This window comes from Cygnus atratus, chromosome 1 (assembly GCF_013377495.2).
Source record: "Cygnus atratus isolate AKBS03 ecotype Queensland, Australia chromosome 1, CAtr_DNAZoo_HiC_assembly, whole genome shotgun sequence".
Lineage (NCBI taxonomy): Eukaryota > Metazoa > Chordata > Aves > Anseriformes > Anatidae > Cygnus > Cygnus atratus.
In genome coordinates, this window is record NC_066362.1 from 151,557,778 (window position 1) to 151,576,132 (window position 18,355).

The window sequence follows — 18,355 nt, forward strand, 5'->3', positions numbered from 1 at the left end:
CAAACACAATTTTCTTTATGCATGTTAATATCACTTTTTTTTATATATATATATATATAATTACTAAGGATGAGACTTTGTACTGGTTTTACATGACTATGAAAAACTTAAGAGGATTTCCTCTCTCATCCTTTTCCAGCCTTAATTTCCATAGATATTTTTTTGTTGTTGTTTGTGATAGATCAGTAGATGGCCTTGAAAAGCTTCCTTTGCTCTTATGGCAAATAATGGGATGTTAGACAAGAAAGCCATATTCTTGCCAGGCCAAATAATTTGCATTGTCAGCACTATAGAGAGAAGCTGGGTAGCTGTTTGAAGCCACTAGCTATAATAGTTAAGAAAAAAAAATAATTTCTTGAACATTTTTAGACAGCGAAGTTCTTTATCACTTGAATTCCCCACAAATGCAGGTTTCATCACATACCTTTTCCATCTTCTGTTCATCGTACAGGTAATAATTTACAATATTATCAGGTGACTGGAGGTAAATATTTTTCTTTTTGATTTTGAATGTTTCTGTCAGGATTAAGTATGAGAGTATAAGGAATGTCTTCCTTATCAAGGAAGACAATAGTTGCAGGTAAAGGGGCCTCAGTCTCAGATGTTCTTTGTGACACAGAAATCTTTAATGCTGAAGAAAAAAAAAAGGAGAGAAAAAAAAACTTGAAGAAAACTAGCTTGAGCCTCAAATTTATTTGAGGGTCCAGCTCATTGTGTGGCCTCTCCAAGATTAAGTCACGTCTACTTACCATCACTACTTACAGATGCTTATCTCATCTGCTTTTAAACAGCTCTTGCTGGACGAATTCTACAGTTCTCTCAGTTATTTCAGTGTTTGCTACTAACTACTAGCAGTTTTTCCCCTCTATTTCTGACCCAAGCACATTAATCCTGCTGAAAGCATTTAATTGGTGCTTCTACAAGTTCCTAGGGAAAGTCACAGAAAAAGGTTTTAATGCCAGAACAAGACAGATCTGCCTAATGGTCAGTTTTGAAAGCACGCTTTTTTTGAGATTTTCTGTTGTATTCATCTTCATTTAGGAAGCCCGTCTCCCAGATGCTGTAAAATAAATGGGTCTGGAAACAGTGGTGCTTTCTTCTCTGATTGCATCTTGCAGAATCAATCTCTAGCTTTATTTTTAATGTGGCAGGCAATTTAATAAGTTATTTGAAAACAACATATTGATCAATCTACTATTTTCCCAACATCTTTTGTGTTTTTCAGGGACTTCAATTGTCGAATTGCAGAACCAGAGATCTAACTCTGTCTCTACTAAAGGAATGCTAAAATTCCATCTGGCTTCAAGCACTGGCATTTGGGCCAGGATTGAAAATTTAGAGCTTGTCTCCATCAGCATCTCAAAGAGTCAAACTAGTTTTAGCTATCAGAACATCAGCTCACATGCCTGACTTTGGGCAGTGCAATTCTAAAGTTGTGAACATAGATTTCTCTTTGAAAAAAACACTCAAGTTTGTTGGCAGAGCTTCCAAGTTAGGATCAGGATTTGATTCCTGTTCTGGAAAACATGGGAACATAACAACATAAAACCCTATCCAAGCCATGGTAGGACCTGCAGACAAATTACTGAGGATAACAAGCTGTGTTGATTATAAATGCCAGCAGTAGCTGTCCTCATGTATGCTTTTACTCCAAAGTAAATGGTAGATAATTAGAAGTGCCTTAGAGTTCAGTGAAGGGACTTCTAGGCATCTTTTTCAGGTCAAAGTGGGCAAAAAAGTAGTCACTGAAAAGAAAACATTTAGAACGTCATCCCCAGATTTACACGTCACTTGTTTGTGCCTTCATGTCCAAAAGCCCTAATTTCGTTTCACCAACTGAAAATTGCTTTCACATGGAGAATGAGGTCTGTTTAGCTCATCTATTGATAAAACGTTATTGGGGGTAGGTCTGATCTGTATTTCTTGGGAAACTCTTTCACTGAGCAATGCCAAAACTCATTTTTTTTAACACACGGTCCCTTTTTTTCAAACCACATGTTCATGTGGCTCAGTACAAAATGCCATATTTTCCTCTTTAGCAAAAAGCTTTGAAGAAAAATATGTTAAATATCATAGGTCTACAAGAAATTAAAGTGTCTTTGAGTCAAAGCACAGAGCTGACACACATATACACAGAGAATAAACATCTTTGCAGGAAAACTTTATGCTGAGAAAAAAGAGAAGGCATATCTGAGAAAAAAGAAAAAAGAAAAAAAAAAAACATTGATTTGACAGTGAAAAGTCCAGGAAATTTCTCTTATGGGTGTGTTGAACTATCTCCAGTAGTGCATAAACATAGAAAGGATTTCTGCAGAAGGAGATAATATTGAAAACAAGGTTTAAACAGAGTGTATTAAAACTTTGAACGTTCTCTCTGCCCCCAAATACCTGGCAGTTTATAGAGCTGTTCTTGCCAAAAGGTTTTGATTTTTATCTCCAAATAAAACTGGCAGCTGCTTAGTCTATTAGTGCTAATCTTGCAAGAATTCTTTTGATAACCAGTAGATCTCTGGTCATGCAAACACTTTATTTAAGACAGTCAAGAATAAAAGTAGTGAAATGCTACAAGAATTGCTTTTCTTTTCAAGTCAACCTTTCGTTTTCTGAAGGAGAACTAAGAAGTAGTATCGATAGTAGCTGGTATCTCTGTATATTTTTTATTAAATAAATTTGGGTTCATTCTCTGTGAACATCCAGCTAAAGAACAAAAATTTTGAAAATCTAATCCCTCTTTTAAAATCAGAAACCTTTAAGTTACAATCCCATTTTAGACGTTACTTCTGTTTTTTGTTTGAGGAAGGTCTTAGAGTCTCTAAATTGTTATATCCATCTCTGAAATGGGATTAATACTACACTTACCTCACAGAGGTGCTGTGGGGTTCAGTGAGCTAGCAGCATACTAAGCCACTTCTCCCTGTCTGCTCCTCCTCCTCCTTAACACATTAAGCTAGTGGACAAGCTTCTCGCTCTCACATCAACAGAGTAAATTCTTTTACCTTCAGTGGCATACAGCAGATACCAGGGAATACTCATTAATGGCTAAATGGGTCATTGAGTGACTGTCTCTTGTTGTGTTTTTTTTGTTTGTTTTTGTAACAGTCACAGAGCTCCTTTCTGCCATTTGAATATTTTGTCTCCTCAGATAACGCTAGTCTTTTAAGATGCATTTAGCACTGTATATTTGTTCCTGTTATTCGGATGTGTAGAGGCTAATGAGATTTCTCACATGTATCTGTTTTATAATGCCTTCTTGGCTTTCAAGCTTCTTTACAAGCTTTACTGTTGTTTTTTTGTTTGTTTTGTTTTGTTTTTCCTTCCAGAAATGCATTGAGCTAAGTACTGCTACTGTCTTATTTCTAGCCACCGAGTATTCAGCAGATCTTGCTAGTTGGGCTTTTCTACTGTTGTCATTGTTCTCAAGTGAAACTTAACGCAAAAAAAAAAAAAAAAAAGAAAAAAAAAAAGAAAGGCTTGTTCAGACATACACTATACCTGCAGCAAGGGGGAGATGCAATTAAATTAGGATGCTATGGGGAAGCATCTTCAAATGCATTCAACATTGGCCTGATTCGTATCTGATTTAAGATGATGGCTGTTTTATCACTGATTGCAGGATGGACTGAATTTCATGCAACTGCTTTTGAAAATGTTATCTTTGAAAGAGGAAGGGGCTGATCTTTTCATTTTAAGGGAGGGATTATATCTTCAGAGAAATGCATACAATCCATAAGCAATACCCAGAGGAATCACTGAATGACACTGAAAGAGCTTTAGGGCAGAGGCATAGATTTGATTGTCTAGATTCCTTTAAATTGTTGAGTCTCCTGCTCTATGGTAAAATAAATAATATAGCCTACAAAGCTATTGAAATGATACACTGTGGAATTTCGTCCTTGAATACCTTCCTGTGTACGTAACCTGCTGTTACTTATTATCAGACTGAGCAACCACTTCCCACACACAATCAAAAGCATGGGTTCTTGTATAGTAAATTAAAAGCTCTCTTTGGTTCACCTTTGTCTCTTTCAGCCTCTGCTGGGGATGGGGAGGTTGTTTCCTTTGTTAAATATTTGTACCGTTGTGAGTTTTTTTTCTTTTTAAATTGATGATTGGTTGGACAGTTTGAAACTTCAGGATGAAGGAGTTGCACTGCCACTGGAAATAATGAAACACGTTGTCATGGAGGTCAAATAAAATACACTGCAGTAGGTTTCAAAATCCCTTGCAAGAGCTTTTATAGCACTTCGTAGACATGATTTTCTTTTCTTCTCTTCTGTACCAGCCTACTTCTTCTATAAGGCCTTTTGTCTTGAGCTTCTCTGATTCTTCAGTTATTGTTCATATAAATACTACATTGTTAATGCTCCACTTAGGTCAAGTAACTTCTTGTAAACCTTATTTCCCAAACATGCACACAATTTTATGCACTCTGTGCGTTGCCAGCGCCCCCAGTTATTATTCTGTTCAGCTGAATCACTTATGCATGTTTTCAGTAGCTCCTACATTTTTTTCTTTTAGTGAACTTTTTCTGCTTTCATCCATTTTCATGCTTTCAAGAGAGTTGCTATCAGTTGGCCAGCCTGAAGACACGATGAAATAATTACTCATATGTAAAATGTACAGTCATGGTTCTTATTTAACTCTGCTTTTGAGTAAAACACCATCGTGGTCATGCTAGATATGGAAATGTTTCTATAATCTGTGTTCTGTGGTCTCATTCTTCCACACTTCAATACATGACTTCTTTCTTCTTACAAAGGAGGTGCATTTTTTATTAGTTAAGCAAGTTAGTTGACACCATGATACATGCTATCTTTGCTGTTTCATGACTGCTCTTAAAATGAGTTGGATTACTCTGACTATTGGAAAAAAAAATTGATGCAAAAAGTGAATGGTTTTGATTGACAGTATGAAAGTCAATGCTGAATTTACATGCCTTATGTCAAGAAAGATTTGCATACTTAGTTTTCTCTCTAACAAAGGGATCCATCACTATCTTGATTCTAATAGACATTCCTAATATTTAATATGTGACTGAATGACAATCCAAATACATAATGTCTGTAGCATGAGCATTCTTCGAATTTTCAGGTTTAGTATGATAACCCTTTATGTGTTTCTTAAATTTTAAATGTAACAATGTGTGATTTTCTGAATGCTTGGGTTTTGGACTGTCACTTTTACTGTACAGTTTTAGAGGCATCTACATACATAATGTATTTTAAAAGAAGAAAAAACAGTCCTGTAAAAAGATGGCTCATTTTCAAAGGAATAAGTTAATATAAATTATAGAGCTTCTTCTGTTTAACATGTTTTATGTTACACTATTTTGTCATAACATTTACTGTAGCAGTCATTTTCTCTTCTGTGACTGTACTTTAAATCAGAGACATTTCATTAGAACGACTGAGGTGGTGGCAGGCCCATCTTCACAGCATTTGTCAGTTTTAAAAGCAAGGCCTAGGGATTTCTGTATTCTTGCTTTCTAGGTCCGAAAGTGAGTTTTATTAGGGCTTGATAGGGAAAAAACATACTCAGTTTTAGTACTTTCTGAAGCCAGCTGCATGAATCCAGTCCAAACTGCTTGTCCAAGCACGTGGCTTGGAGCGCCTGGTCTTTGCTGGTGACCCTGACTCCTCTGTGATATTCCATGGGATTTACCAGAATAGCTCACGCAGGTATATGTCCACCTTGAAACTGTTCCATCGTAATGCTGCACAACAGATGTTTCTCCTGAGAGGAGGATGGGTTTTGTATTTGGCATAATTTCACTGTGCTTAGCTCTAGACTGCTCTCCTGGATTTGAAAGACCCTAAAGGACCAGAGCCTGGAGGCCAGCTGGGCTCTGCCTGAGGTTTCAGGTAGCACTGGATGCCTGTCAGGGATAGGTGAGTCGAGCCCTCAGTCAGAGCACAGCTACCAGCTATGGCAGTGTCCTACTTCCAGGCTCCAGCCTCAAGTTCTGCCAGTGCTGCTGAGGATGGGAGTGTAGGGACCTGGGAGAAGCTGCCTCCTTAAAAAGACTCTCTAGGGAGAAGGAGAGGTGGGAGTTGTTGACTGTACTGCAAAGCTTCCAGGTAGTGGTGTGCGAGGTGTGAGCAATTCACAGTTCAGCACTTCCTTGATCCTCATCAACTGCCAGTACATTTTTTAAAGTTGCCACACACAAAAAAGCTGTGATTCTATGAGAGTGTATATTAGCACTACAGCTGTGTGACGGCAAAAAGGGAAAAGCAGAATGTACTTATGCATATAAAACCAGCTTTTGAGCTCTGCTGACATTCTGGATCTCTATTTGTCAGTTTATTCATGACCATTTAGATGAGAAGCATTTTAATCAAAAAGGTATTAAAGAAAAGCAAATATGAATGCTAGTCTGGTTAAATATCCATATATATTCACACCTAAAGTCATTTTGAAAAATGATTGTCTGGTTTACACCATGGACTTGTTTACAAACGTAAAACAGATTTTAAAACGTAAAATATTAAATCAGGGAGCACAGGCACTATCGCTTGTAAGATACTAATGGTATAAGTAAGTATGAACTGCAATGCTCCTATTTACCCTGTGCAGCCAATATATATGCAAACATTACTACATTCATATTAGCAAGCTAACACTTCTCAGTAGTGACCAAAGTTGTATTTGCAAATAGTGTAATTGTCTAAGTCCATCCATCAAAACTTTTGCTGAAGTTTCTCTGACTTTCCATCTTTCCATTACCACATGTGTAGAACAAATTGCATCGATCCTAGCACTTATATTTGCAGTGTTTCTTTATCTCCTTATTGTTTTTTTCTGCACATGGTCTCCTTGTATAGTATCTTTTCATACATAGATGCTTTATCTTCTCTCAAGGAAGCAGATTTTCAGAATGAAGAATCAATAACATCACGAGTAAACACCAGTAGTTCAAAGTTACTGCACTTTCATTGGTTAAATACTGTGTTCAGACTGGGAATGTTTTTTTGTTTTTTTCCTTCTGTTGCAGGTCAGCGCTCTGTACAGGTTCTGTTTTGCCATTTTTGCCGCAGCTCAGTCACACATAAATCACAGTGGGCTTGAGGTTTCAAAGGAGGAGCAGGGCGTTGGTATAGTTTGTTTTTCTTCCATTCCTCCTCATCTCTACTGGCTGGCAAACTACCTGATATGAGTTGGTTTGGGAGAGTAAAATGGACTGGATGACTCACTCAGAGACAAGCAAGAAACCCCATTAAGCCATACAGGATTTGATCTTTTTCACAATGTCAGTCGTATCTACTGTCTGCTTCCCAGAAGTGCAAACAATTTTGTCATTGCATTTCTGGGCGATTTTTACTCACTTCTAATTTCACCAAAGCAATAGGGTAAGATAGCTGGAAAATCCTGACTGTGTGCAATGTTTTACAAATGTGTTAATGCTGAAAGAGGAGACATAAACTAAAAGCTGGCTGGTCAGTGGGAATATCCGTGTGTTCATTTCAGGACCATTCAGCTTCATGATTTCATCAGTGAAAGTGAGCAGGGACAGAAACAAGGCTGGTAACATTTCTGTAGCTAGGAGAGAGGTTGTTTCTTTATGGGCACAACATTCACAACACCATCCTAAGGAAGGATACCTTTCAGGATTCAGCACAGCAGAGATAAGTTAGCACCAGAAGGCTGCTTCGTTTTGCCGGGAAATAGAAAAATCAATCCTTTTGCTAGCTCAATGGGAGGTTATCAGCCTGCACGGTCTGGGGTGGTGGCTTAGCTGCTGCCTGATGTTCCAGATGTGCTCGAGGTGCATGATCGCCATCTAGTGGCTGTTGTAGCATGAGGAAAACGGGCGTGTTCCTACCTGGAACCTGAGGCATTTAACGGGTAACAACAATATGTAGTATTGTAAGCTTTTAATAAAAAGTATGCATTTTTACTTGCCATAGGTTCCCGATTAAAAAGAAAAAAATACAAAATAAAACCTTTATCTTTTTTTTTTTTTCCCAAAACTGAACTGTTCATGCATCTGTCTTACAGGAATGGTGAATGTTTTATTTCGTTTTGTTTTTCCTAACCATGCAATATAGGAGTCTCCTTCTAGAGGCTACACAGACCACTAGAAGTTTGTCTGATGGAAGTTCACCCAGTTGGTGCGGGTGGCCTCCCCTCTGTGTTTTCTTTCTCAGCAGCTTCACAGCAAGGCACAACAGAACTGAGAAAACCCTGATGTAGTGATCCAACACAGCCAGTAAACATAGAATACATATGCAAAAAATGCTGGAGTTAGTGGCATTCCATATATTAGATTTTGAGCTTTTTTTTCACCTTGAGTGGCTACAAATGCCATAGGACATAGGTATTAATAAAAGACAACACGTTGACACAGTGTATTCTTTTCCCCTAATAACGTGAAATTTTGAATCTTGAAACAAGATAGAGTTAGGAGCAAAGAGTTGTGTTTTCAGACCCCGTAAATTTTGCATATGACCTTTTAGCTCAGCTCCTTTAATTCTGTAGTCTCGAAGTGACAGCTTTGGTGCACTCCCTTTTTCCTGATGTCCATTCACAGGATGAGCCGATTATAGCAAGATCTGATGCCACAGGTCATGGTGGTGTCACATGGGCTCAAAAGGGAGCAGGAAATCCTGTATCTTTGTAAAATATACATAAATATAAAATATACCGTATAGAATAGAATCCCTGCATAATGATGCTATTGTTCTCTTCTGTCAAGTTTTGTTTTTTCCATAAATAACTTTTCCTTGGGTATTTAAAAATCATCAACCATGTGCACTGGTACTTTTAATTCTCTTTTTTTTTTTTTCCCCAGTACACTATTCATCTGCATAGCGTGGAAGAGCCAGGCAACTTTGCACTCTGTTAGGCATGGAAACCAGTAGAATTTTCTTCAATTATAATAATTTGTAGTCATTATAATCATTTGTCCTTTGGGTGGTAAAGCAACAATTCTTTCTCTATGCCCCTTCAGGCTAATGCTCCCAGCTGGCAGATTTGAAAGAAACATATATACTGAAGAAGGCATAAGCTCCCTACATTTCAGTGCTGAATGCCTGTATACCTAAATGAGCATAACTAGAAGTGATACAGTTTTTCCTCCTGATAACTGTCTTTCTTCTTTAAGTTATGAAACAAATGAAAATTTTGCACAAGTTGAGCAAGATTCATTTTTTTTCCCATACTCCACTAAATCTTTCATTTTCTGGACCTTTTCTTTTCTTTTTGATAATAACCACGTGCAGTTGTAAAATATTTCCAAAGGTAGACATATGTATTGGTCATATAAAAGCAGTCTTTTGAGTCTGACACAGATTATGATATTGATGTATTTATTTTGATTTGTGTATTTGATCTGTGTTTTCCTTCCTTGCTTTGATGAACCATCCAACATGGTTAAAGGAAGTATTTTACTGTAACATAAAAATGTGGAATTTATTGGATGAGTTGAAACAAAATCACTAAAACATAAAAATTTCCAAGCATATTCCTTTATTTTAACCCTGTTGTCATCAGAAAGTTCCTCATAAATGACTTTAATCTTTCTTGCGACCAAGTTTTAGCCATCTACTGAGGCACACAATAGGAAAATTATCCTAAATATTTTGTAGATATTTTTGTTTACTAATACTTAACAATATTGTAGATGCAGCTGTTGAAATCCTAGTCCCAAATTTGGGACTAGGTTTGGGACTATGGTTACCCATGCCCACATGCCTAAACTGTGCCATTTCAGTCATGTGTTTAACCATCTTTAGAGGGTGATATTGGTGGTAGAGGGATGGTTGGATCAGATGATCTTGGAGGCCTTTTCCAACCTTAATGATTCTATGGTTCTGTGATCTTTATGGTCCAAAGCATTTTAATGACTGAAATGTCTCACTGATGCCTATAGTTAAATTAGATGAATCTTGATTAAACGTTCAGGACGTTGGCAAGGGATGGCCATATTTTGCAGTAAATGGAGCCTGTTGTGTATTCAAATGGCTAGGCTCTGCAGGTTTTCCAGGCCCTGACACACATATTCCTTTTTGACTTACACAACTACAGGAAGTCCTCCGCTCTCATGTGCCTTAACCATAGCACTTCTAGCACTATGTGGTCAGGGCTTAAGCCCTCCAAACTAGTAGAGGAAGGCACTGTGTCACTGATGGACAGAATACTAACAAATACTGACACCTATGGAAAAGGAGAATTTTGCTGTTTGATCTGGGGCATAAGTTAGGTTTCACAAATGGCTGCATTGCCACGTCAGGTTGTTTTGTGATGTATCCTACCATCGCTTAAAACTCATAGTGAGAAAAACAGAGCTGCCATGACAGGAGAATCTTTTTAATAGCTTTTGCATTTGCTTTGGGAGAAGTAGTCAGGTATTAGAGACTCACAAAGAACAGAGTTGGTTGCTGACTGTCTTTAAATGGATGTAACTTTTAGAAGAGCAAAAAACATGCAGTAATGAAGTTGTTAACCAAGAAAAAAAATATTGAAAACAAAATATTTCATGGTGTTGGATCCCTTACTGTCATGCTTTTATTCTATATCCAGATGAAACAGCATTTATAGAGGTAATTAGCAGCATGATTTCTGGCATCAATATTGAAAGCAATGTTTCTTTCTAGTCACACACATTAAGTAAGAATGTATATTCTTAGGGGCAATTGCTTTATAATGGTTAAAGGAAGTGTTTTATTGCAACATAAATATGTGGAAAGATTACCTTAAGAACACCTGTACCAGGTACATACAAGGCATACTTTTACTCTAATGTCACATATGAACACATTATTTCAAATGGGTATATTTTGCATTTTTGTCCATTCACTGTGGCTTACTGTGGCAGATGGCCCAGTGTGTGTGTTATAAATACTTTGCATGACATCCCCGCTTATTTTACTAATCTTTACTGTGACTTTCCCATTGGTAATGACTAATTACAGTTTCCTAGCCAGCAACTTTTAATAGATTTCTTTTTTTTCTTAATCTCTGCCTGTCCTTAACAGCACTGTTTTGTTCAATAATTTAATCAGTTCAGCAACAGTATAATATTAGATAATTGAACCATTACTTTCTGAATTTTTGAAATGCAAAATACCCATGAAGTGATCACTGATGAATATTTCGGTATTGATAAAGACCACTCTCTTTTCTGAAGAATCGGGAATGGTTTTGCTATCTGTGCTTGATTGCTTTTTCTTTCCTCTTTATTTTTTATTTTTTTAATATTATTTATTTCTGTCCATTGGTCCTGAGAAGCACATGCAATAAATAGGAAGGAATTCAATAACCAAAAAAATTAATAGACTGGATTAACATTTTTGCATACCCACTGTGACCATATCAGCCACTCAACACCTATAGTTCAAACTAGCAACTGTATACAAAAAGATTTCATTCAGCCCTGTCTCCTTTTTTCAATGAAGATCCATCTGTAAAGGAGACTCCCTAAGGAAAAAACACTTCCAGGTTCATCCCACCTGTGTGTACCTACCACAGCAGTATGTGGATGGTGCAAATGTAGAGGGATTGAGAAGTTGGTTGGTTCCTGCTCAATATCTCCGTGTCGCTAGCAGCTGCTATGTTTTCCTAAGGGCAGCACTCCTCAAGCTGCTCTTCTCTCTTTTATGCAAGATCTTTCATGAAATGAAGCAGTAGTGGAGCAGAGTTAAAAGGTGACTGTAGGACAATTCTGCAATTTCACAGTAGTTTGTGAGATTTCATAGTTTAATTTCACAGTTTAATTTTGTTCCTTCTCAGGGTAAAACCAGGAGATTTAAAATGTACGTAAATGGAATAGAGCTAAAAATCCAGTTTTGGATTAAGACCTGATTGTTTCCGACCTGATTGTTTCCATGTGGGACACTGGATTACTGCAGTTCACATCGCGTGTCTACCTAAAATTGAAGGAGATTTCATGCCAGAGCTCTCCAGTTGGAGAGAAACTGGGCCTTTAACTCCATTCTGTGCCAGTCATATTGAATACAAATTCTTGTTCCAGGAAGAGTCTCCTGCTTTTAAAGGACCTCCACTGAATCAGATACAGCTCTGAAAAGCATTGTGTCTTTGGAAAACACTTATTTTGATGACATTTCATTCAAATGATGAATGCTTTGGCCTGCCCCACTCCTGTCTCATTCTCTCCTTTCACCTCTGCTGCACCACATACATGCTGTTCTCAGGATGTGCACAAGACAAGACAAGACCTGCCTGAAATGTTGAGGAGTAGAGTATGAGATGAGCATAAGAGTGCTGTGACGAGGACAGAGGTGAGGGGAAGAAATGCTCAGATGGGTCAGATAGGATGGGAAGCATAATCAAATTGGTACTCAACATGAAAATGGTGCAACCTTCTAGGAAGAGGGATATCATATGAGAGACCAGGGTGAAGGAAATTTGGTCCAACTGTAAAGGGAAGAAAGGATGCTTGTCTGCTCAAGGCATTAGATGTTAACATCAAGTTAGAAAGTAGCTGCTGTATTGTTTCTGTGCCAGTAGGGTAAATCAAGACTAGAAATTTCCATTTCTAATCGTTTCCCTTCAAAATAATTACCATATCACATAGACTTTTTCTTTTAAGCAGTCTAGGCTTTCTTTTGCTTTGGCTTGCTTGTTTCCTTTACCTGTCAAAGAACATTTCTCTTTTCTGCAGAGGTTCATGCTGGAGCTCTCCAGTAATTCCACAAAGAGCTCTGAAAACAGAGAAGGTGCAACTCTCCCCCATCTTGCATGACGCAGGAAAAATCAGTGCTGTATAGTCAGACTTACATTGGCAAGATCTGTTTACATGCAGGTCATGTATTTGGTCCAATTTAGGTCTAACCATGATTCTCTTTAACACTAGCTGTGTTATTTATTTACTTGTCTTTATTTATTATTATGCATTTATTTCCAGGACTACGTAGTTAGGGGGAGGAAAATGATTATATATAAAAATTGTACAAACAGTCCTATTCTTCTGTACTTAAAGAGGACCAAACTCTTTCTCATTGTAACTCACGACAAGTTTATCACTGAATTTTGGAGACACTCACTTTGGAGTGTATTAGCAGATTTAGCACTTTCCAATTACTGAGACATTGTAAGTATATCCATTTTCAGTAAAGCAAAGCTGATCTGTCATTACTTACTGGCCTCCCAGAAGGAAAAATGAATAGGTAAGAAGAATGATCCCCAACAAGTGTTTTCAATCATACCAGAATATTATTTCTTATGAAAAAAAAAAGCTATAAAAATCTTTACTTTTCATTTATTTCCTTGTATTTCCCTAATTTCTATCTTATATAGACTAGTGTAAGCTCATATAATAGACTTATTATTCTGTTCCTTTTAGGTGGCAAAAACAGAGAAGAGGATAAGGAGTATGTGGCATTTCTTTATTATTTTATTTTATTTTATTTTATTTTATTTTATTTTATTTTATTTTATTTTTCTGTATTTGAGATTTTGAGACCTATCCCTTTTCAAACCTTTTGTGTCTTATAGACTTGCCAATAGCTAACTGATGGAAGGGATGAAAACAAAATCAGAAGCACTTAAATTTAGCCCTTGTGTAAAAAGTGTTGTCAACTTAGATGGGAGTTGTGTTGTGGCTTCCAACAAATTGCAGCCTCTAGTGTCTGCAACCCCAAAGCATAAAAAATAAACAGATACTTCATTTTCATCAATCCAGCATCCATTTCTATAGAATAAAGGGCTGAAGGTCTGATGTTGTCTGCATTCTGTCTTTGGAATAATAAAACAAGGACAACAGATGCATTCTCCCCTGGCAGGGAGCGTAGCTGTGTGTGGGTGCTGCCAGCTGAGTGCACGTCCAAGCGTGCTGAAGTTAAGACTCACCATTCAGGTTGCAAACCCTGGTGCCCATACCAAAAGGCCATCTAAGCCTGAGCAGCCCAGCTCCCTTTGAGTGGAGAACCTGAATTTCTGTTCGAGTTGTTTCTGTGAACTGGGGCACAGGCACAGTCATTTTAGCATCCCATCCGATGCAGGTAACTGTAGCTCCTATTTTGCTAAGCATAATGTTTGTTGAGCCAAATTACAGCTAGTGGTGGAACTGAGAGACATGTGCATCACTCAGCGTACTTAAACCTGCTCTCTAGTCTGCCCTGCACTTTGCAGAGTATATCTGTACTGATCTTATAGTGGTTTCCACACACATAAACCCCTAATAACTTTTCTTCCCCCTCTCCAGAATGTTATAGTAAGTTCAACTTTAAAATGCTTTAACATTTTTTAACACAGCACATTTATGTTAATGCAACTACCATGGCTATCTGCCTGAGCTTTAACATCATTCAGTAGCTTCTTGTAGACACTAAATGGTGCTGACTAGTATCAAGCACCATTTTGGTGTAGTGTTGCTTGTTCAGTCTTGCTTGTATTAATAGTGATTCCTTTCACCTACTGAATGTTGCTTCTGATATTTTTAATTAAATCTGCCTTTTCTCACAGGTGCTGCTGAAATCACATGATGGGAGAAATTCTACCTTTGGAGACATTTGCATACTCCCAATGAACCCATCTAAGGGATTATGTATGTGTGTCCAGGGAGAGAATGGAGTCTGGTCTGATATAAAATCAATTCATATTCAATTGCAGAAAGAAGAAACATAGAAATGCACCTGAAATCCTCTCTTCGAAGTGGGGAGAGGAGAGCTAATATCCTTCCGAGAAAAGAAAACTAGATAAAAGATGATTGTTTTTTAATATTGAAAAAGTTCATGGGGCTTAATGGCAAACATTTTCATTTTTCCTTAGGCACAAGCATATTTACTGTTTATGAAGCTGCTTCTCAGGAAGGCTGGGTGTTCCTTATGTATCGAGCAATCGACAGCTTTCCCCGATGGCGTTCATATTTCTATTTCATCACCTTAATTTTCTTTCTGGCCTGGCTTGTGAAGGTACTGAAAAATTTCTTCTTTTAAAACTATCTGAAAGGCAGATCTGAATGATTTTATTCTCTTTTCTGCTTGCTGAGCTTTATGTCAGCCATTCTTTCTTTTCCTTTTTATAGAATGTTTTCATCGCAGTCATCATTGAAACATTTGCAGAAATTAGAGTGCAGTTTCAGCAGATGTGGGGATCCAGAAGCAGTACCACCTCAACTGCCACCACCCAGGTGAAGCACCCAAATACTGAGTTTCTTTGGGAACTTGACTGGTTTTAGTTTAGGAATTAATAATAAGCCAGAAATTCCCATGAATTATTGTTTCATCCCACTATGTTCAGTTTTATTTCACTTTACATGTTAGCACATATATTTTAAAGTTGATATATGTATTTTCATATAGAATTATGTTCTGGGAGATATTATCCTACTAGGCTTTCTTAAAAAAAGAATGGTAAAGAAGACTGTAAAGTGGTTCTCTGGGTATCTGGGTATGTTATGGAAGAATTTCTATTTTGTTTTAATTAAGATAAAGGTGTTTTTTTTTTCTCATGTCATTGGAGGGTTTGGAATTAGGGTTGCTAGTGAATATCACTTTCTGTGCTGAAGAAGAAGAGCTGAAATCACAAACTGTATCTGGAAGAAGAGAGGTCAGAGTGTAGCTGAAGTGTCTGGGGAAGTGAGTCCTGGAACTGAAAAGAGCATGTTGAGACCAAGGAGGAATGAGGTGCTAAGGCAATGAAAGAGCAGTGCTGAGATTTGAGGTTGCCACAGAAAGTGAGAGCTTAGTTATAAGCTAATGGGTAGGAAGAAGCTATGTCAGGAAGCTTGGATTGTGTACTGTGAAAGACCCAATATGAAAAAAAAAAAGGGATAACTGGTTGAGATATTAACTCTCTCACTTATTATTCTAAAAATAATATCAGGTATCCTGAGTGTACAAATGGTCAGGCTTTTCCAGGCTAGTGCAGTTTGCCATCTATGAGGGACCAGTACAAACTACCTGCAAAAAGCCCTTAGGAAGCTAGATAAGTGATATACAAATGAGGAAAACCGTTCTAACGACTGTAGCTAGAGATTATTTGTTTTCTTAAGCCAGAGGATTTAACTGCCTTCAAAATTATTTATTAAATATTTTCTGATATACCTTTGGATATTCTTGTAAACCTTGTGTAAATCTTCCCTTTCCTACTTGCTGCTACATTTTTGGCCTCAAATAGACTTTGTGGAAATCATTTCTACTCTATATATTGCTTAGTCAAAGCAGACTTGGTGATACCAACTTAATGCCTAACAAAAAAAAGGACTTTTCCACATGATACATACTTTGCCTGAGGAATGTAATGTTTTTCATGGGACAAATACCTCAATCATATAGGCTTAACTTACATACTCTGAGCGAGGAGCTGGAACAGAGAGGTCTATATAGGGAAATTCAAGAAGCAGCCAATGCTAAAGAATTCCAAGAATAAGAGAAATGCCCATAATAATGTCATTATGCTGAAAAATATGAACATATTGAATATAAATAGAATCATGCAAAATAAAAATGGTATGTGTGCTGGAGACAAGTAAATGATTACTTTGCTTCTTGAGTCACTCGCTTAAAGAGGCATAAAAGGAGTCCAGCCTACTGAACTACAAAAAAGATTTATCTTTTTCTGCATTAAGAAGGGCAGAAAATTTCTCACAGGATTTCTTGTTCAAAGCACCAGATACAAGTTAAAAACCTTGATTATTTTGTGCATGAGATAACCTTGACAAAGAGCAACAGTATCTTGTTTTGTTTTCCTGCTTCATAAATCATTGATCTAGTCCCAAAACTTAGTCCTATGGAAAAGGTCTGAGAGTCAAAGAAGGGGGCTCTAGAGAAGGATAGAAAAAAGGTTCTTGGAAACCCCTCCAGCACTACACATTAAAGCATGGTACAAAGAGGAGTAACTCAGTGCTGATCTGAGTTGGCAACTCTTTCTGGTGCAGAGATGCTACATAAGGACTTAGCAGCATCACAACCACATGTGTGACATTGCCCTCAGTTTAATGAGCACATCTCTCTGAAAGATTTTTAAGATTCAACCTTGCTGCGGTAGCTGTGTTCCAGCAGTAACTTGTTTGGTGTTGTGTGTCAAGAAAAAGGTGGGAGTGAGGTGGGAACTTCTCCACACTTCATTACATAGTACACGCAGACTCATAGGTGACAATTAAAAATGGTAGAGCTGTTCATTTTCTTTCAAGGACACCTTCAAGGACAGTGTTAATCACTTCCAGACATAATTTCTCACCGTTCCTTAAGACCAGCAGTCTACATATTTTGTCCTAATTTGTGAAAGGAAAAAAAGAAAAAAAAAAAAGAAAAAAAAAGAAAGAAAAACAAACAAACAAACAAAACCCACCAAACAACAGAATTGGTAAAATTTGAGTACCACTGCGTTTACGAGATTTTTTTCCATTTACATCATTTAGAGCTGGCATATCATTCAAATATTTACAGCAATTAAGAGCTTTGGGTAACAGTACAGAAGAACTGCACAGCTACTCTTGATGTGCATCAGTGCAAGAAAAGCAAAGTCTGATCCTTGGAGGAAAATAATTTTGTCAGTAAAAAAGACGAGGGTTGTCTCTTGTTTGCAAATGCACCATGAAACTTACCTTTAGGTCACAATGTGTTTGTGTTTCCTTAGGATAAGTTTACTAAGTAAGAAATTTATTCTGAATGAGTACCACCATCTAATGATACTGATCAGAATTGAATTGAATTAGTTTCTATGTTAGGACTAACAGAGACATTGTGTTTGATGTTATCTGAGTAAAATTCAGAATCTATTTATGTTGGGAAAAGAGTATGTGGCTTTTCTTCTGCAGGAAAAAAAAATGCTGTTCCCCTTTTATTTTAAATTAACTATGATCAAAATGTCCTTAAGGGGAATATATTAGAATTCAATAGTATTTATCAGTACAACATTTCTGACAACTATTTTCCTTTTCAAGATGTTTCATGAAGATGCTGCTGGAGGTTGGCAGCTTGTGGCTGTTGATGTGAATAAACCCCAGGGCAGAGCTCCTGCATGTCTACAGGTATTACATCGCATTTTAATAAATCACTTGTGTAACCAGCACCACTCAAATGTTGGCATAAGGAGACTGTGGTAAGAAATAGTAACTACAATATTTATAGTCATAAATTGTTTTAAATCTATTGCTTTCAGCAGTGTAGGCTTGTTCTTCAAAACCACAGATCAGCAAAAAAAACATGTACCACACCCGAAGTGAGAAGATTAGAAAAATGTGTTCCTTATAAATGCTGTGTACTCAGAACGTTGTGTCCTCATAAGAGAAAGATTTTATATATATATTTTTTTTAATTTAAAGTAACATAAGTAATTCTCCTTTACCTATCAAACTTTAGGTACAACCCAAGTTCACTCCCAGGTTATTCTCAATAGAAATGCTTGTTTAGTAATTACAAAATACGATAACATAGAACAAGAAGCCTGA

The 18,355-nt window shown here is 37.2% G+C and overlaps 1 protein-coding gene across 2 annotated transcripts in view; it reads left to right on the plus strand.

The window, feature by feature from the left end:
* NALCN (sodium leak channel, non-selective) overlaps window positions 1-18,355 on the plus strand; it is a 224,888-nt gene that overhangs the window by 66,272 nt on the left and 140,261 nt on the right. The window contains exons 7-9 of one of the 2 annotated variants that reach the window (XM_035557055.2): window positions 14,731-14,873; window positions 14,987-15,091; window positions 17,849-17,935. In XM_035557055.2, the coding sequence (XP_035412948.1) occupies window positions 14,731-14,873; window positions 14,987-15,091; window positions 17,849-17,935 (335 nt within the window). The remainder of the gene's footprint in view (window positions 1-14,730; window positions 14,874-14,986; window positions 15,092-17,848; window positions 17,936-18,355) is intronic. The other variant, XM_035557056.2, reaches the window with a different exon arrangement.